General features: G+C 47.8%; 8 protein-coding genes across 8 annotated transcripts; 4 read left to right on the forward strand and 4 right to left on the reverse strand.

The window, feature by feature from the left end:
• Positions 1-1,521: 1,521 nt before the first annotated feature.
• N7500_008408 (uncharacterized protein) lies at positions 1,522-4,104 on the forward strand (the record flags this gene model as incomplete). Its single annotated transcript, XM_056679552.1, has 2 exons — positions 1,522-2,383; positions 2,615-4,104. 2 exons carry the CDS (start codon positions 1,522-1,524, stop codon positions 4,102-4,104), a joined length of 2,352 nt encoding a protein of 783 aa, XP_056529924.1.
• Positions 4,105-5,008: 904 nt separating this feature from the next.
• Positions 5,009-6,606, reverse strand: N7500_008409 (Amino acid/polyamine transporter I; the record flags this gene model as incomplete). Its single annotated transcript, XM_056679553.1, has 2 exons — positions 5,009-6,423; positions 6,483-6,606. The coding sequence occupies 2 exons, from the start codon at positions 6,604-6,606 to the stop codon at positions 5,009-5,011; spliced, it is 1,539 nt and encodes a 512-aa protein (XP_056529925.1).
• A 572-nt stretch (positions 6,607-7,178) lies between these two features.
• Positions 7,179-8,162, forward strand: N7500_008410 (uncharacterized protein; the record flags this gene model as incomplete). Its single annotated transcript, XM_056679554.1, has 1 exon — positions 7,179-8,162. One exon carries the CDS (start codon positions 7,179-7,181, stop codon positions 8,160-8,162), a length of 984 nt encoding a protein of 327 aa, XP_056529926.1.
• Positions 8,163-9,364: 1,202 nt separating this feature from the next.
• On the forward strand, positions 9,365-11,256 carry N7500_008411 (Major facilitator superfamily domain general substrate transporter; the record flags this gene model as incomplete). The annotated part of the gene is made up of 3 exons (XM_056679555.1): positions 9,365-9,585; positions 9,650-9,937; positions 10,005-11,256. 3 exons carry the CDS (start codon positions 9,365-9,367, stop codon positions 11,254-11,256), a joined length of 1,761 nt encoding a protein of 586 aa, XP_056529927.1.
• A 1,718-nt stretch (positions 11,257-12,974) lies between these two features.
• Positions 12,975-14,388, forward strand: N7500_008412 (uncharacterized protein; the record flags this gene model as incomplete). Its single annotated transcript, XM_056679556.1, has 4 exons — positions 12,975-13,170; positions 13,227-13,577; positions 13,638-14,300; positions 14,348-14,388. The coding sequence occupies 4 exons, from the start codon at positions 12,975-12,977 to the stop codon at positions 14,386-14,388; spliced, it is 1,251 nt and encodes a 416-aa protein (XP_056529928.1).
• A 277-nt stretch (positions 14,389-14,665) lies between these two features.
• On the reverse strand, positions 14,666-15,755 carry N7500_008413 (uncharacterized protein; the record flags this gene model as incomplete). Its single annotated transcript, XM_056679557.1, has 2 exons — positions 14,666-14,775; positions 14,810-15,755. 2 exons carry the CDS (start codon positions 15,753-15,755, stop codon positions 14,666-14,668), a joined length of 1,056 nt encoding a protein of 351 aa, XP_056529929.1.
• Positions 15,756-16,705: 950 nt separating this feature from the next.
• N7500_008414 (uncharacterized protein) lies at positions 16,706-17,772 on the reverse strand (the record flags this gene model as incomplete). Its single annotated transcript, XM_056679558.1, has 3 exons — positions 16,706-16,862; positions 16,927-17,283; positions 17,336-17,772. 3 exons carry the CDS (start codon positions 17,770-17,772, stop codon positions 16,706-16,708), a joined length of 951 nt encoding a protein of 316 aa, XP_056529930.1.
• Positions 17,773-18,530: 758 nt separating this feature from the next.
• N7500_008415 (MBL fold metallo-hydrolase) lies at positions 18,531-19,406 on the reverse strand (the record flags this gene model as incomplete). Its single annotated transcript, XM_056679559.1, has 1 exon — positions 18,531-19,406. The coding sequence occupies one exon, from the start codon at positions 19,404-19,406 to the stop codon at positions 18,531-18,533; it is 876 nt and encodes a 291-aa protein (XP_056529931.1).
• Positions 19,407-19,668: the final 262 nt, after the last annotated feature.

Raw genomic sequence — 19,668 nt, forward strand, 5'->3', positions numbered from 1 at the left:
CGTATAGGGCAAGGCCACTAGCCTCTCCCAGAGGGATTCTCTACGTACGAAGTACCTTGCTGCATGTTATTATCTCGCCCAACGCCAATCGGACAAATTTCGATGTGTCGGACCACTGAAGCGCCATCGTGGTTGCCGCAAACCAATCAAAGCCACAGTCGTCTGTTCGTTCTCTCGCTCAGCCACTTTGAGCTAAGACACGGGTACATACAGAGTACTCCTTACGGAGTAGATTTTCGTACAAGCCATTTTGGGTCGAGGGTCTCGAGCTTCTCTGTTCTCTGAGTGCCTGTCATCTGGAAGTCCCGGCTCCAGAATCCATTATTAGTCACAAAAAGAGAGCGAAGGAATCCCCATGTCACTAGAGCGATTAATGACTGTGGCAACTTTGGAAGAGGAAGCAGGCCATGAGCCTCGACAGCTCCGCTCGGCCTCTACCTGAGACTATCTCCGTAGTGGCACCATGATTTGCTGTGTTAGAAACTAGATTTCCACACCCCACAAGTTTCCTAAATCTAATTAAGCTCCCTGGATGTCCAATCGATTGATACTGTTTGAACAACGCTTGTTCCCCTACTCCGAGGTCTGGCCGGTCCAGAGCACCATTGTCCTGTGAGAATGGAGTTCTGGACCGTGTCTTTGTATTTTCGACATTAAATCAATGAGTTCAGTCTTGCCATGCCCTTGCGAGCGGGAATCCTATTCCAGTCAGATATGAGAGTTTCCTGTTTGCCTTCGTGGATAATAGCGGTAACAGGTAAGACCTCACTGACTGTGCTCCATGACTCAATTCAAAGGCCCATTGGTTGGATAGATCTTGACCTGGAAAGTGAGTGCTGATTTCCATCAAGATTACCCTGTGACCAGGCAGCAAAGAACGATATTGACCAATTGGGCTGCCCGGGACAACTTTCGACCATATCGCCTGTTCGCCTGACGCCGGCGGTCTTAGTTGTATAAAGATACAGGCTCACCGTCAGGCGCAGCGCTGAGATCCAGCACCAAACCTCACAACACCCTTGATCAGCACGACAGTCTTATATCCTTGCCCGCTAGTAGCAGCCAGGATCAAGCCCGCTGCGTCCCAACATATTGATATCTTCATATCCCAGAGAATTAGTACCTGCCACATTCCCCTGAACATTCACTAAATACCACCCCAGTATTCCTGCGCGAGTTTGAAAAGTACGAAATCCCCTCCCCCGTCTTTCCTTCTTGAGCAGCCCTCCTCTGCTCTTCGTCTTCCCTTTTCTCTCTTTTTTTCTCTTGGGCTGACTACGTCACTTCTATAAGGTCCTCGCCTGACCCAAGTCCAACAGGAAGGCCCTAACCTACCTCATTGCGGGTTAAATAGTCTACCCGAAACCCAACCCATTTGCGGGTTGGCGGGTTTTGGCGCGGTCTACTAAACGTTAGGCTGTTATCATTTCCCCCTCATCCCCTAGCTGTGTGCTTCGTGTCTGGAGTTCTTTCGCATTTACTTGTCAATGTCAATCGCCCTCTCTTATAGATAATATAATTATGTTTGGATACACGTGTCTCACTTCAAAATACCCCCGTTCCTACCTCTTCGCTGTCGTCGCTAATGTTGGCCCCCATGGCACCAGCCGCTCCCTAGCCGTGGCCTATCGTCAGGGCAACGACAGCGACGTCTATTTGTCAGATCTGGCGCGTATGAGGCATGTCGTGACAGACATACTAACGCTGATCGACATCCTCTCGGATCCCGCGAACCGCGGGCCGCTTGAGGCGGAAAGGGCGCTCGCGCAGAGCTGGTATCGTCGGTCTCTGGGGCGTACCGAGGCTAAGAGTAGTGAGCGACCCAGCGTTCCAGACTCGCCACAGCCCCCTTTTGTTATGCCTGGTAGCTGCCACTTGAGGGGGAAAGGGCAACTACAGCCTGAGCTGCCGTGGCATGATGACGCCCTTAGCGAGTTCCCCTTTACGACGACGTGCCTTTTGCTGGGGTTATTACGTGACGATGGCCACGGCGATACCAATGTCACCAACCGCAACAGCATGCGCCCAGGCGACGTTCAGCTCCAACCGCTTTCCACTGTGTTCCGTGGCGACTGCGCCGAGTATGGCCTTGTCGTCCTCGATATCTCCGATTTTGACAGCGGCGTTAAGTATGGCATTGTTGGCTTCCCTGTGCGTTATATGGCAGACGTTTGGTACCGCGGCGAGACTGTGGGCTGGGATTATGTCGAAGACCGCCCGCCGGAGAAGGAGCCTGACGTCGTACTTTTCAGCCCGCGGCCTCGAGCGCCGTTGTCTATTCTTCAGTGGCTACGCAAGTACACACATTGTGCCGACTTGGAAGATTATCCCAATAGCCTTAGACTGGAGGATAGACCGCTTGTTGATGCTGCAGCCTTGGACTGTACGTCTGTTTCCACGCCAATTGTCTGCCTGTGAGATTAGGGCGATGTGTATGTGCTGACGTGGAAATGGTAGATATTTGGCCGCCGGAGCTTGAAATCAAGAATGAAATTGAAAATCCGGCTACAGTATTTTCGCAAGGTGTCATCTCAAGCATTTCCAACTGTCCGTGAACTACTCGCGCTTCCCCATGCTTACACATATCTACTGAATTTGCTCACGTATGAAACAGACTTCTGGCCTTCAAAGCCCACCACCCGCGCCAAAGAGGCATCGCTTACAATAGCCTCGCGCTTGACCACGTCACGAGCATCGACAATAGCAGCCTCGCGCTCGACCATGCCATATGAAGTGCCGCAAAAATCACCCTTGGACCGCGCTATCGATAATCTGCTTATTCTCACACAAGAACCCGGTCTCCACCTCGACGAGGAGACAATCGGCAAATTCCAAAAGCTCGCTGAGTTCCGCGAGCAGCTGCGGCGGCGGCTCGAAGAGGTGCCCGATAGCCTAGGCCCGTTCTCCGAGGCCTCGAGTCATATTCTGCGTGTTGCGTACGCTGGATGTACGCACCTCAACTGGGTCGCGTTTAAAAACCTGGCACCCGGAGTGATCGCTGCCGCTGTTGCATCCGATGAGCTTCGAAACGCGTCTGCGCTCAGCCTCTGCGTCGATGAATTCAAGCTGGAGGGAGATGAGGGAGACCTCGGTGATCTAGCAGCGGTTCTGGGGCAGTCTACGACCCTCAACCAGCTCTATTTCTTACAGGGACCGGAAAGGGACAGCGATGACGCCTCCGCCCGTTTTTACACGCAGCTGCTGCTTCGGGGGAGGTCATCAGGAGACTTGGGGTGGCTCCGCGACAAAACCATCTATCCGACTTGCGCCTTTTCTACACCCTTGTGCAACCACAGGTTCACATGGCCCTCCACTGCTAGTGTCACTTTCACTTCCCCTGATATCCAAGTCTTTCCCGTAATGCATATGTTCACGTTTCGGGGTTATCAGCGCGAAGATGTCGCAGATGCAGATCACCACCTTCAACAATACCAAAACAGCCACAGCTATAGTCGCTACTACGATATGAGCAACACTCTTCTGGACGCTGAGCGCTTTGCAGTCCGATTTCTATCATACCTCCATTCCGTGGGGTCGGGTTCTGACAAGGCCATCTTGCGATTCGCATACGAAGCCTCGTCACCGATTACCACTACTACCACCACCGAGAACGAAAAATCGCCGCCGCCATTCCCATCGTCAGGACAGTTCGCTGCGAGCCCCATTCCCGCCGGATTCTTTGGAAATCACCTCGCAGCAAATGATCAGTCAAGAATCAAAGTCAGAGTCAGGTATATACAGCCCGGCAGCTGGGTGATTCTTCTGGACCAACGAGGCCGCAGTTTAAGCGACGAAAGCGATGTCTTACTACGATACTCTTTTGTTAGAATCCGTGGAGCCTCTGCCGATATTGCACCTGAGAATCAACAACAAAGTCCCGTTCCCGCCCCCGCCTCTAATTTCGTCGACGTTGTAGGTGGGGTAACAGAGTTCCTGCGCGAGACCGTGCCAGGGATCGATATATCCCCGTACGAGAAACGGGTCGAGGATGTTGGGAAAGACCTCCACACGCGGCGAGCTTCCCTTGCAACGGGGAAACGACGCATTGACATCGGCGTTATGGCTGAGAGCAGCGCCCGGGCATTGCTTGACCAATTACTTTGATACCCCGATACTAATTTTTCCAGTAAATCTCAATATTAAATATAGCAGAGCTGGCTTATTCATTTCCAAACTGAGCTGGAATGGATAGGGAGTGACTTTTTGCTATGTAGCGTAATTGTGACGGTCAACCTTTCTAACATCACAGGATCACAGGAGAAGGATTAAAGATCTCGAAATAGAGCTTCCCAGCATGCCATTGCTAACAGCTGTTTATATCAGGTGTCAACGCATACGCATTTCATGATACAAGATTGTCCCCTTGATCGGCTTGAGACACATGGATGCAGTATGATTTTGACGAAGAAAGCGTAAACTTCTGTTCATAAGGTGAGTAAGAAGGAAAATAATTTGAACAAATGGTTACACCATCGGAGTGAAATCATGATACGGATTGGAGCTGTCCATAACGGCTACTCATATTTCTGGCTAACAATGAAGGCTAAAATAACAGACACCAAGGAGGAAAAGGAAGTAAGCACAAGAAAAAAAGAAAAAGCAAAAAAGTGGTTGTCACACCAAATTGCCAATGTCCCTGTAACAGGACGGTGTAATCTGGCGACGCCATCCCAGGGTGGAAATGTCTCTGCAGAATTGCTTCCCTCAAGTGTCATTTCCATTGCTTAATGGCCTCCAGCGTCGTGGATTACTCGCACGAGTGAAAATGCCAACCCCAGGATTCGTACCAGGCACCTTTCCTGCTGGCCTTGGCGGCCGAAGCAGGGTAACTGGCATGGCGGTGAGCCTTCCACTAGGTTATCCATGACAGATTAATTTTATATCGTTGGCTTCCGTATATGACCTACATTTAATTGATATATTCTATGGCTCTATATCTTATTTATTATGAAATTTTGAGTGGAATTAAGTAGAATGGTCTAATGTACATAAATTTTTCACTGGAAGCTCACTCCTCACATCGTCCAGTGTCGATATCAGCCTCGGCAGGATCCACAAACATCGGGCGATAAGCAACCTTATGCCCAATGTATAGCACCGCAAACAGTATCAGACTCAGGTAGTTGATAAAGAAGTCGGTAACACTGAAATCTGGAATGAAAGCAGTGAAGCCCTGAGTGATGATAATGAGCATGTTGAAGAACAAGCCATACCACGAGAAAAAGGGCTGCCAGGGAGCCTTATATGGAAGACTGTCGCGTGGAACACCCTGCGCAGCCAAAGCTCTCATGAATGCTAGATGGCAAATATTCAGCGATGCCCAGGTAATGAAACCCGCCAAGCCAGCAATCTGAATCAACCAGTTGAAAACAGTGGCTCCATCATTTGACACATTGAGGAAGCCTAACAGGCCAAAAAGAGCTGTAAACCCAACGCTCAAATATGGAACGCCGTGTTTGGTTGTTTTCAAGAAGAAACGAGGAGCGAACCCCTCGTGAGCCAACCCGACTAGAATCCGACTGCCGCTATAAACGTTTGAATTGGCAGCGGATAGGACCACAGTGAGCAGGACTGCGTTGATGATACTCGGTAGGACGTTGACACCGGCGCGTCTCGCGGCGATGACAAAGGGGGACGCATCTGCATTTGTGGCATCGGAAGTAAGGCGCTCGTCGTTGGACGGCACGACGATACCGACGAAGAAAATCGTAAAGACAAAGAAAAACACGATCCGGAAGAAGGTCTTCCGAATGGCAGAGGGAATATTCTTGCGAGGGTTTTTCGTTTCACCCGCCGCGATACCGACAAGCTCAGTACCCTGGTATGAGAACCCAGCTTTGATTAAAATGGCCCAAAATCCGACGAACTTAGCCACGGCGTCTTTTGCAGGATCCTCGATCAGATAAGTGCGGAAGGGGCCAGGATGCACCCAGTATCTGAATCCCAGATAGCCCTCTCTTCCAGCACCAGCATTGATGCAGATGGCGAATATCATAAACCCGACGACAGTGATGATTTTGATACTTGAAAGCCAGAACTCGATTTCACCGTAGCAACTCACGGGAAACATGTTCAAAATGATGATGACCACCCAAAACACAGCAATGAAGATTGCCATTGGGATTTTGTCATCCCAATATTGAATGATCAGGCCGGTGGCAGTCAATTCAAGGGCAAATGTCGAGGCCCAGGAAAACCAGTAGATCCAGCCCATTGCAAAGCCTAAGCTGGGATCGACCAAGCGTGTCGCATAGGTTGCAAATGCTCCTGGGATCGGTAGGTAGGTGGCTACCTCGCCCAAGGCTATCATGACTGAATACACGATTGATCCAATGAAGGTGAATGCAATCAGGGCGCCGACGGGGCCTGAAGTAGCAATGGCACTTCCACTACCGATGAATAGACCAGTGCCTATAGCACCTCCTTGAAAACAATGAGCATGAGAATAGGAACGAAACTTTGATAACTTGGAGTGTTCTTACCCATTGCGATCATCTGTAGATGCCGGCTTTTGAGCCTTCGCTGCAAATCTGGCTGCGGTTGCAATTGGTGTGACTCGACATTGCTCTGTTTCTCTGGGTTCTTTTCTATGTCTTGGTCGTGCATTTTCCCTGAGTGCGTTCTCAGAGATCAAATATTGAGTTATGGGTTTGATAAACTTTAAATGTGGCAGAGCCGCTGTTGGAAAATCTCAAGGGATTTCCTGGCCTCTGATTGGCTGAAAATCAAGTTGAGCCGCCGACCACGTGAACGATTTCGATGCCTTAATTTTTCATGCGCAGGTCCATTAGTTCATTCGAGCATAAAATAATCAAGATTAACTATCTACGAAGTAAAGAAGGTATCCATACACCTTGAATTCCGGCAGCAAGGGAAACATCCGTAGTATAGGATATCCCCGTCATATCTTAACTTTGTGTGACTATGGAATAGTGGGAATCATTCCGATCACTTCCTGATATATTCAGCCACCGTGTTATGTCAACTTGTATAGCCTTGGGGTGTACCGTGGGATGTCGAATTCGCTCTATCAACTTTAGGTGATTTTTAACATATTTCGGAATCTATCATGCGTTAAACAAGTTCATCACTTTTTTTGTACACGTATATATAGATGTGTATTGGTGTTGTACTCACAGTCACCCCTTTTTTCTCCCGTACTTTTTCCATATCCTAAAATGGTCATTGCCGTTAGTTCTGACATTAAGGCGGAGGTTTCTGGAACCTTGCAGTCATTTCTTCTGAATATTGGTTATGAGTTTCCTCCTCTGAAACTACATCCTGCAGTCGAAGACGAAGTCAAGCTGCATTTCAAGCATAACGGATTCCCAGAGGAATTTATTTCAAAGATAGAGCCTCAGATCAAGCCCAGCGTTGGAATTGCAACCACCACTTTCCAAAAGACACCCTTCAACATACAATGCACAGTGGCAGTATTCACTACTTACTGTCTCATCATTGACGATTTTGCCCATGACCTCGACTTCAGGCATCACCTCAAGCAATTCAATATCTGCCTTCTGACTCGACAGCCTCAAGGAAGTCCGGTTCTCGAAAGCATGGGAAAGTTCTTAAGCTCCTTCCATTCTATATTTGGTCAATTTGCCGGCGACATGATTATCAAGGATTCATTACAGTTCATCAGCGCATGTTACGCTGAAGCTGAAAGCGAGAATATCCAGTTTCCCGCGGAAGCACACCTATTTCCGAGCTATTTTCGCCTGAAAGTTGGCGTAGCCGAAGCCTACTCTTTCATGTTGTTCCCGACGACACAATTTTCCGAAGCCGAATGCCTCCAATACTGCCTACCCCTGATACCATATTTGACATGGGGGTTTAACTGGATCAATGACATCATGTCGTTTTATAAAGAGATGGTCGAGCAAGACCGCTTCAATTTTGTCGCGAACTCGGCTAGGTGTAAAGGCGTGACTCATATCGAGTCTCTGAAAAAGCTTTGTGATGATACAAGCGACCTGATTCGGACTTTGCGAACGCTCGGAAAGGCTCATATTGGGATTTCGAACGCGATTGAGGCTTTTGTTTCTGGTTATGTTACGTACCATCTGACGCAGAGACGGTATCAAATGGGGGACTTAGATTTGACATTCGCTCCCAGTGCTAGGAGTTGGCCCAAAGCTCCGGCTGGGAGCAGGGAGTAAACGATATATGGGTGACTAGTTAATAATAAAGCTTTCGGAGTGTGGTATGAGGGATTCGAGATACCACAGCACAAATGAATTTGAGCCGAATCTTTTCTGTCAGATAACAGAAAAGAGAGTCACTGTATCTCGCACCTGACTTTGGCTCAGTTAAACGGAATGCAGTGGGGGCCTAAAAGGATCTAATGTTTGGAGTATATGGAAAGCATGAAATGGTGTTAAGGTTCATGATATCTAAGATGTGAACTTTCTTTTCACTGTGGGAAAAGAACATAAAGTCATCATAATACCCTTGGTCTTCATGAGTGCGGGACACCTGAGAGATGTGAATCAACAAGTCGCCGAACGAAATGCTTCTTAGTCTAGTACACGCCGGTTTCGGATAGCAACTTGGGCTCATTAGTCAACTATGGCCAATCCAAGCTTTAGCTGAGGCGTGAAATAGCTCATTTATATATCAAGACTATCAAATGCTGTTCTTTGGGTGTCATTTTATCCTATGTGTTGAAATATCGAGAGTTGCTGAGCCAGCCTTGCGGCTTTCGGAACGTGAAATTGACACCAGCTCAAATACGAAATCACCATCCGAAAGAAAAAAAATTAAGTGTGCCTTGGATACTAACCATCAAGCGCAATAAGCGGAATCATTGATAGGGCAGAGTACAGAATACTCCGGGAAACAGTTTAATGCTCAAATACCCGTAACTTTGAAGATCTGTTTTATTATACCGTAAAGCCAGTACACGAAAATACCACTACTATCCATTCATGTACATAAACCCAACGAAGATAAGAAGAAAAGTGTCACCCTCAACAATCGCTGAGACTTCTAAAATATGAAAAAGGCCGAGGAAAGTGATCTTGAAATGTGACGATGAACACGCTCCGGGGTGGAATCATAAGAATCGAGCCTGAGCACAGGATTAATCAGATCGAGCAGGCCCTCGGAATCGTTATGGAGCTTCTGAAATTGCTAAGGTACGCCAAGGGGGCCGGCCCCAGCTAACCTCCCTAGTGGAAACGGGAATGATTACTTACAGCAGAATTATGTGGTCAAGTCAAAATACTCATTGGCTGCGCAGAATCTTCGATACTACCGATATCGGCTAATGCACACCGGGGTAGGTGGTTCAAAACATATATATCACACTGATCGGTACTCCTTATTCAATTTTGCAATATCCGAGTCAAATTCTCTCGCTATGACATCGACTGACAAGGCTGTCGCTCGCAATATTGGCCCTGACATACCCCTTCCTTCCGAGAAAGAGCCAGATATATCCCACACAACGAGAGATAAGGTTGATGATCATGGAAAATTGGATCAAGAGTGTCTCGATCGAGAGGCTCAGGCTGGTGTGAAGGCAGTCCAGGCTACGGCAGCCGTGTGGACCAAGTGTCATTTGATCCTGGCTTATGTGATGTGAGAGTCTCTTCATGGTGCAATCGTTTCAGTTGTTCAGGCCACTTACCTTTCTTGTGTGAAGCATTTGGTTTATTTATTTTGTTACCTCCATCCAGGAGGTCGTCATCCGTTCTCTCAACCCCTACGTGACCAGTGCCTTTATGCTCCATTCTTTGACTGCTGCCACGAGTATTATGGCCAATATCATTGGAGGATTGAGTTATATCCCTCTGGCAAAGCTACTAGACTCATGGGGTCGGCCTCAGGGTATGACTTTGACGATGATCATCTGGGTTGTGGGATTCATCATGATGGCGGCCTGCGACAACGTTCAAACCTACGCGGCTGCACAGGTTTTCTCTTCCGTGGGGTATGATAACCATACTGAGTCTTTCCAATATATCTACAACAGATTGACTAATATGCGATAAATCTAGATCTCAAGGAGTCAGCTATTGTTTGACAGTTTTCATCTCAGACACCTCCGCGTTGAAAAACCGAGCCCTCATGTTGTCGTTTGCAACATCGCCATACATAATAACCACTTGGATTGGAGGACCAATTTCCCAGAGTGTCCTCGAAGGGCCTGGCTGGCGATGGGGATTTGGAATCTTCACCATCTGCGTTCCGATTGTGGTGGCGCCTCTGTGTCTATTGTTCTTCTGGAATCAGAAAAAGGCCAAGAAGATGGGATTGCTCTCACCAAGCCATGGTCCGCTCACCTTGGCAACAGTAAAGCAATACTGCGTTGAGGTCGACTTGGTTGGGATCATCCTTCTAGCGGGCGGAATGGCTTTGTTCCTTCTTCCGTTTAGTCTCTGGTCATATCAAAAGGATCAATGGCGCTCCGCCATGATTATTTGCATGATCGTTTTTGGAGGACTTTTGCTCATCACTTTCGCTATCTACGAACGATTCTGGGCCCCGGTGACCTTCATTCCATTTAAGCTATTGATGGACCGAACCGTCTTCTTTGGTGGGCTCATGTTCGTCTTCGAGTTTTTCAATTCGATGGTCTGGGGTAGTTATTTCTCATCAATGCTCCAGGTTGTGTGGGGTCTGAATGTGACAGAAGCCAGCTATGTCTCGGCAATATACAGAGTCGGATCCTGCCTGTTTTGTCTCCTGGTCGGCTTCCTGATCCGATGGACTGGTCGATTCAAATGGCTAGCCGTTTATTTCTCTTATCCACTTATGATATTGGGTGTTGGGCTGATGATAAAGTTCCGCCAGCCCGATGCGGGCATTGGGTATATTTGCATGACTCAAATCTTTGTTGCCTTCGCTGGTGGAACCACTGTTATCTGCGGCGAGCTTGCTATGATGGCGCCTTCAGATCACCAGCATATCGCTGTTATACTGGCCATGCTCAATCTATTTGGTAGTATTGGCAGTGCAATTGGATCGACTGTGTCTGCTGCTATCTGGACCGGTGAATTCCCAAAGGCATTGGCCAGATATATGCCGCCGGAGGTGAGTGTGGCGAAGGTTTATTCGGATATAACGGCCCAGCTGTCGTATGAATGGGGAAGCCCGACTCGAAATGCCATTGCTCGCGCCTATGGAGATGCGCAGCAGTACATGTTAATCACCAGTGTTTGTATGCTGGTAGTTGCTTGGGGATGTGCTGCGATGTGGAGGGATATCAAGATAAAAGATCTCAAGCAGGTCAAGGGGCGCGTGATTTGAGTTGATATACTGTTCTAAAGGAAGTGAAAAGCTTCTAGATGAAGTTTGTTGGGATCAGATTGAAGGAACGGTAATAATTTTGCTTTTATGAGCTGCCTGTTATACAATGCACGGTTATCGTATAGGACTAAAAACATCACTTTTAGAATCTTCTCCCGCTCTATATTTTCGAAAAAGTTACAAACTTTTACAATCACATATGTTCCCCCAAACCCACTCTTTGCAGGTACAATTTTGGAAACACCGTTCTGAATTCCCACGCCGTTTTACTCGGGCATATTCGATACTTCTCTGGATTCTTGCTGCAGTCTTGAATCTCGTCTTCTGCCACTACAACTGGACTCAGGTCTCAGCCAGTCGCAGTCCCAAAGCACTTTCACATAAGGAATCTTTGTCAGGGGACTCAGGGCCAAGTGGTGTTCTCAGCCACTACCACCCACAATAAGGGTAGGCTGCAGCCCGCAAAGAGCGGTTAAGGCAGAAAAGCGACAAATAGGGCGGGATTTTATTCCTGCAACAGTGGACTACTGATTCTTTTGTTTCACTGGATGTCTCAAACTCAAATATGTGACCAGAATTGTTCGGAAATCCCCGCGACCAGCAGATGTCGGCCCGCGAGTTTATTCCCGGATATGAGTGATTTAATGTCCAATAAAAGGGTGTTCAAACTTTCCAGCGCACCGAAAAAGTCAAGCTGTGTCCACAATAGAATAAGTCCATGGGTATACAGACCTGGTCCCCCATGTCGGCCATCTGATAATTTCTGATCAGATAAGATTAGGGACCCCACTCTGTATTTCCGTACGATACAAGTGTCTGGTTGGTAATACCCCCACCCGTATTCAATGATATTACCTTGTAAGCATCGGTCGAGACCTTCCAATGTTGCTAACGCCAATGATCGGCACGTGCCAACTTGATTTCAACAATTAATTCCCACTCGACTACGTTCATAAACTCGGGGTGGGGTTGGCTCATACTACGGAGCATGTACGGAGGGCTACCTCATAACATCCACTAAGAATTCTGAATACCTCCACAGTGAGTACCCCAACCCATATGGATACAGACCAAAGCTCTCATCTATTCGAGCAATAGGTCGAATTTCTAGATATGGATTTCCCAAGAATGGCGGCTGTTCTATGGAGTATGTCCGAAAACCTTTCACACAATCAATGAAACCTCACCCGGTAGCCTCGATCACCAATACGCCAAGCCTTGGGTCTGACTCTCTATCCGCTTGGGCCTCCTAGTAGTAGCCTCCAAGCTCCTTTCCAAGACTGCTGAAAAGGAAAGACCAGTCCAGTTCCATCGACTGACGACTATCGCGAAGAGTGGCGAGGGCAACATCTCAGCCCATATCGAATACGAAAGACAAATTAGATTCCCTACCAGGGGATAGTTCAGAAAGATTTAAAGAAAGTACGTAGCGTGCAATTCACGGAATAAAGTGCATCTGTATGCTAACATCCCTTGGCGCCAACCTTGGAAGTCTCCCGAAGTCGGATCTGATAAGAAAAAGTCTCCATTATAAAAAATTACATACATGTGAAATTGGGGCCTTAGTTTCTCCGGGGCTGGGCAATGGAATGCTTGAGCTGGTCATATCCGATAATTTGCTCGGCTTGAGAACTTGCCGGCCCCTGGCTTGGTTTCTTTTCCCCCCATCCCCACAGTTCCTACATTACTGCCAAAAGCCCACTATACGAATCGCTGCCATGCCTAGTATCGAAGAACAGCCTCCCTTTAGGGTTCTCGTTGTCGGAGGATCTTATTACGGGTTGGCCGCTACTCTGAACCTTGTCGATTTGTGTCATGGCCGAAAATGTCGATTCAATTTAGATGAGAACGACAGGGGCCCAGAGTACAAGGTTCCCGTGCAAGTGACTATTGTGGACGAGCGCGACGGTTATTGTGAGCAATATCTCCATATAGCAGTCCAAAAAATGTCACTGACGCTACTTACCTAGACCATCTGATCGGACTGCCTTTAGCCATAGCCTCTAATGCCAACGCTAGTACGTTTTGGAAGAAGTTCGAGGACATCCCCGCCCTCCAGTCCCCGGATATCAGTCCCATCCAAGGACGAGTAGACTCGATAGACTGCAAGTCCCGGACTGCGCGGATCCATCAACGTACTGCGAACGGTGGGCACAGAATGGTCGAAGAAAGATATGACTATATGATTGCGTGCTCGGGCTTACGAAGAGAGTGGCCTAGTGCGCCCAAATCTTTGACTCGTGAGGCATATCTAGCCGAAACTGCAGATTCTGTACAGAGTATTGAGAAAGCCATGGAAGGGGTAGTTATCATTGGAGGCGGTATGTCACATCATCTTCTTACGTACATCCAAGTGGTAACAATTGATCGGTTCGTCGCAGGTGCTGTTGGTATCGAAATCGCCGCCGAGATCAAAATGCTCCGACCTCAGACAAAGGTGACTCTCGTTCACTCTCGGCAACAACTGCTCTCCTCTGAAGACCTCCCCGATGAGTTCAAAGCCAAGACGCTTGAAATATTGAAAGAGTCTAAGGTCAAAGTGGTACTGGGAGCACGCGTCCAGGATACAGTTCTCAGTAGCGACTCCGCTCCCGTGAAGTACACGATGAAGCTTTCGGATGGCCAAGAGCTTATTGCTGATCATGTAATAAATGCCGTGTCACGGTTTGCACCAACATCCTCATACCTTCCTCCGGATGCCTGTGATCCTGAGGGATATGTTCGTATCACGCCCGGTCTTCAGTTTGCCACAGATGTGCCCAACAAGGAATACCACTACGCTGCCGGTGATATTGCCTCCTGGTCTGGTATTAAGCGTGGAGGAGCGGCGATGCACCAGGCGCACTTAGCAGCTGTCAATATCCACCAGCAATTGCTAGCGAAGCGGTACAATACGAAGCCCAAGTTTGTCGAGCTAGTTGAGACAGCTCCGATGATGGCTTTGGCTCTTGGAAACACAGCTGTTGGGTATTTCCCAGTCATGGGGTTGTCCTCGGGCGATGAGATCCGTAATATGTTTTTTAGTGATGACCTAGGCTATGAAAGTAAGTCGACAATTTTCCAGCCTGATTGATTGAGCTAATGAGAGCAGTTTGTTGGAAATGGATGCGTTTGGGGGAAGCGACCGAGTAATCATTTCAAATTGATAGAGAAGATATGGAATGAAATGACATAGATATAGGGCAATTTTCTGTCATAAAAAAGAGTTTTCCATGCTCGTCGTATGTCAGCCGTGTGGCTCACACCTGGTGTAACCTCCTTCGGAAGTGGTCTATGACACGGATCCAGCCTCAAGGCTAGCAATTCAGCTTCATGAAGGTTATTGGGAATTATCCAACTCCAACCGAATAGCCTAAGCTGCATCTGAGCATTGTGAGTAAAGGCATAGAATGGGTATGTGAGACTTCAACTACAGAAATTGAAGGGGTTGAAATGCTTGCTCCACATCGCATCGCCTGAACCCAGGACTTCGTCCAAGGCAAACAGAGTTGGAAACGAGTTCTAGGACAGTCAGTCGGGCTAAGAACGGAGCTTCAGAGACGTCCTGACTTACGTTTTGTTAAACTTGCAACGCTGATAGCCCCTTTCGTAAGTGACTCTCGATTCGATGCAGCGGGGCATCTAATCGTCTTCACACCTTTGGAGCGAAGAAACTCTTCCAAGTCCTGCATATCAAACCATTCTCCTTCAAACTCCTTTTCAATGCCAGTATGTGAGGAAAAACACGCCAGCGGGTTTTTGATTATTTTACATGGTTCATGATACTCGCTGACGTAAATCGCCATTTCTTGGTTCTCAAGCGTATCTTTGGCCCGATGGGTGCCTGCTCCGCCAAGGCTAAAAAAGGGTACATCTTCGAATCCTCCAAGTTGTCTCTTGCTCATTCTTGCATGCAAGGCTGATTCAAAAAACGCAGCTAAGCGGTCTTGAGTCACAATCTGCAGGAGGAAACGGAAGTGATGATTGGTATGATCCAATTCGATGGCTGGGTTACTTAATGTAAGGTATCCCTGATAAATCACGGTTATATGCAGTTGCTCGATGAAAAGAGGCAAAGGGATGACAGGTCCCTTTGATAACTCCAGCGGGTTGATTTGTCCAGGGATGCTTGGACTTAGGATTTGTCGTGGTGCAATATCCATCACTGGTTCAATCGACTTATCGTCGGTAAAACCTTGGGTCTCTGGTGAGGAAGTAGAAGTTTGTAGTCTAGGGGAACTGAATGAGTGTTCAGTTGTGGAGTTGCCTGTCGATTTGTCTTTTTGCAAGGAAGGTAGTCCGTCAGGGTCCTCAACCAGGTTGAAAATGGTTAATATGAGGTCGTAGAGTTGGTCCACGAGGCTACGATCACGGAACAAGTGTTTAGACAACAAAAGCTTGTTATAAAATGAGATCGCCGCGAGGCCTAAGGCCTGAACCTTTGTCTCTAGTTGTTCGATTTTCTTTTCAAGAGACACAACCTTCTCAATTTGCCTTGATCGATAACCACGCTGCGCCATTCTGACTTGTTTCCGACGTCTCTTCGTGGGTCGTTAGCAAGTTGACACATCGGTGTAGATAGTAAGCTCTTACGTCACGACTGTCACCAATATCTTCTGAATCTAAAGCTAGAGCTGAGACTTGTGGTATACCGGATGCTTTGGTAGACCTAGAACTCGTAGTACTTTTGTGCGATTGTGTATTGCCCTCTCCCGGATGTGGTCGCTTGTTTCGGATGTGTGGTGGACCAATAGGATACGAAGCAGCGGAGAGAAGTGAAGTAATTCGTGATGCTGCCGAAACATCACTGGAACTATCTAACTGGTATGGCAGGGGGGGTCCCGCATATATCTCACTCAATGGTATTAACGGCATTCCAATAAATGATTGAGGGTTCTCCGAGTCGGATAACAGATCTGAACCTTCAACCATCGTGTATCGAGTGTAGCTCTGCTTGAGGCAACAGAATAAGAAAGCGAAGAGAATCAGACAGAACTGAGATGATGGGCGTAATATTTAAACGAAGGTGAGGATGTATTGTGTCTAATCGATATGAAATAGTAACATAGAACCTCGGGCCGGGGGATCACTAATCATGGTGGGGATGTTCGGTTGGCCCGGGGTTGCCCACAGTCTTTGGCCACATCGGCATTAGCGCTCTGCAAAGCCACAAAGCCCGAAACCCAGCCCGCCCCTGGTGGGCGGCCCGGGGCGAAAGCCCAAAAAGCACCAAACAGTGCAAATAATCCCGAAAACGTGACTTTTTTACAAACTCTATGTATAGATCCCATTTCTTACCATTTTCTTAGGGTAATATTTCCTCACTATGATTTGATATTGTAAATTAATAGTTGAATATATTGATTACGTCTAAAAACGCGAGCCAGCCCGCCACTTCGAAAGGTAACCGCCAGCCACATACGAAAAGATTGTATACGAGTCAGATAGCCAAGATAAAAAGTGAACAACGTCACATCTTATTGTGAAGATGAGTCTGAGTCCTAGCTGTCCTTCGTACTGACAGCTTCTTCCACCAAGGATATGTGCGTGGCGCATCTGTGGACAGTACATCCTTGAATGCTGGCTTACGCTTCCCAAAGAAAGATGCCTTGAATTCAAGGTGGTCCCTAGCCCATGTCAGCAAGCATGTAAAATCCAAGCAAAGAGGCTCTTCCCCGATTGTATACGTACTTTCCGCCGAACATGTCATACATCAATGGACTATCCACCAAGTGAGCGCCTTCTGCAGTTCCGGGATTTCGCCAGATAAGTTGTCGATTCAGATGGACGGCCATCGTGCTCACGTTCTCAAGGATATCCTGTGCGAGCTCAATTGCGCGCGGCATAACGTCCTTGGGTTCAGGCAAGAGCTCCGCAAAGATGCCATGCAGGGCCGGGGAGTGAGCGGGATATCTTTTTCCAGTAGCTAGAAGGTATGTCGCATTGCTGTATCCAACCATCCGGGGTAGAAAATACGAGCTGCAAGACTCCATGGTGAGGCCAATGCGTGAAAAAGGGAACCCAAATTCTGCGTGTTGCGGCGCGATACTGGGATCCAGGTTAACTTTCAATGACCTTGAAGCGCGAGGTAGATACGTACCGGATGGTGGCAGCCAGAGTTGAAGTCATTCCAATTCCCACAGCAAGACCATTATATGCTACAATAATGGGCTTGCTGCAGTCAAACATAGCAAGTGCCAAGGTTCCACCGGGGTCTCGCATCTCACTCGGTGGCAACAAGTCCTTTGTTTTGCTTGTGTCCATAGTAAGGTCAATTCCAGCGCTGAATGTTCTACCTGCGCCTGTGAGGATGACGATTTTGACTCGGTTATCCACGTCGATGGCCGTGAAAAAGGTTATAAGCGTATATATCATGTCACTTGTAATTGCATTGAGCTTGTCGGGTCGATTGAGAGTAACAATCTGGATGGGCGTCACCCCAGAAGCCGATTCCGGGAAGTTGTTGATTCGGATATGGCTATCTGGGGTATTCACATACGTGTCGGGGCTAGAGATAATTGGTTCGTCGTAGGCCATCTTGCAGGATGTCTGTATAGTTGATCAAATGTATTTGGGAGTTTGTTGGAGGCAATCGGCTTCATTGCACGTAATATATGTACATCATGTACGGAGTACGTGGACGGCACTTGGCCTCGGTTGGGATTTACTCCGCATTGATTACCGATACAAATCAACTCAAGAGGGAGGAGAGAGTAAAATTCCGTCCAAGGGCCGAGGCATTGGCATAGCTTCTATATTCCCACTCGTATTATGAGAAATCCCACAAAATTGGTTTGCAATTTGAACTAAGAGTAACGGATGAGCAGGCCGCGTGTCAAAGTATATAGCCGGACGATCTTGAAAGAAAGACTTTACGTTTGTGGAAGCTCATGATATTGCGTTGTACCAAGTGCGAAGATCCAGGGGTCGGATCCAAATCAAGTCAGTGCTTCTGCCTGAATATACCTGAAGGTGCATCTTCGTCCAGATGTTTTTGGGTAAATTCTGTATTCAGCGTATTCATAGCCTGCCAGATGAGTGTGTTCATCCGGATCTTGAAGATTGGCTATGAAATGGGCACATAGAATTAACATCTCTACGAGTTGTATCAGACTACTAATGGTACTAAATAGATACCTATCAATATTGCCATTGGCTTGAGTTACATTACTCGGCATGGAACCACTGATGCCCAGAGGCGACATCCTCAAGATTATAAGCAGGTGGACCGTACAGAAGTGGCTTTGATAGAAAACGTTTAAATACACTAATTGCGTACTCATCTTTGGAAGCCCCTAAATCCGTGATTTCTTCGCAGCTTGAATAGCGCCCATGGCACCCATGATGAGTGCTCCAGTATTGTATCGATCTGGATACAACTTCGTCATGGCTTCCACAATATCTCTAACAGAGTTCGAATTCCCTTCCAATACGTTCCCAAAATCTCTGATGTATTGCTTCGTGTTCGTCAGATGCCAGCGGCCCATGATTTCCCCTTCTTGGCAGTGGCCCGGGACCACGTACAAAGGGTCAAGAGCCTCAACAACCTCGACCGCACGAATCCACTCTTCACGCTTCGCAGCCGTGTTGGCTTCAAACAGCATCTGGTGTACCTGCCCGTACACAATGTCTCCACATACTGCCAGCCGGAGGTCGGGAACCCACAATGCAGTGGAATCATAGGTATCCGAGTGGCCCACCTCGACCGCCTGGAACAGCCATTTATTCTGGAGAGTGAATTTATTGCTTGATGGAAGGGCCTGGGCCAAAACAAACGGTTGTTTGATCTCCCCCGGGAAGCGGGACCCCCATTGTGCCTCAAAATTCTTCTCTTCAATCTGCTCTTCCATGTGCCGCAGAGTGGCTGCTGTGGCAAGGGGTGTGGTCTCAGGGAATCGCTGCACCAACAGTGGAAGCCCGAAAAAGTGGTCGCCGTGTCCGTGTGTGATGTAAATGTAGGATAACTTTCTTTTGGGAGCGATGCGCTCAATCCATCCGATGAGGTCTTGGGTTTGCTGGATGGTGATCGGTGTGTCGACTAGAACTGCTTCGGTGGCAGAGTAAATGAGGGTACATGAGATGGGTGACCAAAGACCTCCACCACTTCCTTTGCCTGGGCTTTTGAAAGGGACTGGAGGGGCGATGTAGACAGCAGAGCGGAGTTCGGACATTGTTCAGATAGTGAAAAGGTAGCTTCAAGCAAATTCAGTTTAACTTTCTTTTCTGTTCGAATCTTTCTACCAAGGTCGCAACGTCGCAAGATCGACTTATTTATGTACCAAGATGCGTTTCTGTCTAGGAAAACACCGACCTCGGGAGGTTACGTCGATCACTAATCATGAAAAGTTGCCGAGCCTGAGACTTGAGACGATGTATGTACGTTAGTCCATCATTAACTCGGATTCTCGGTATTTTCAGTTCTTTTCGTTACAC

Source organism: Penicillium coprophilum (genome assembly GCF_028826855.1).
Source record: "Penicillium coprophilum strain IBT 35676 chromosome Unknown utg000005l_segment0_segment0, whole genome shotgun sequence".
Taxonomy (NCBI): domain Eukaryota; kingdom Fungi; phylum Ascomycota; class Eurotiomycetes; order Eurotiales; family Aspergillaceae; genus Penicillium; species Penicillium coprophilum.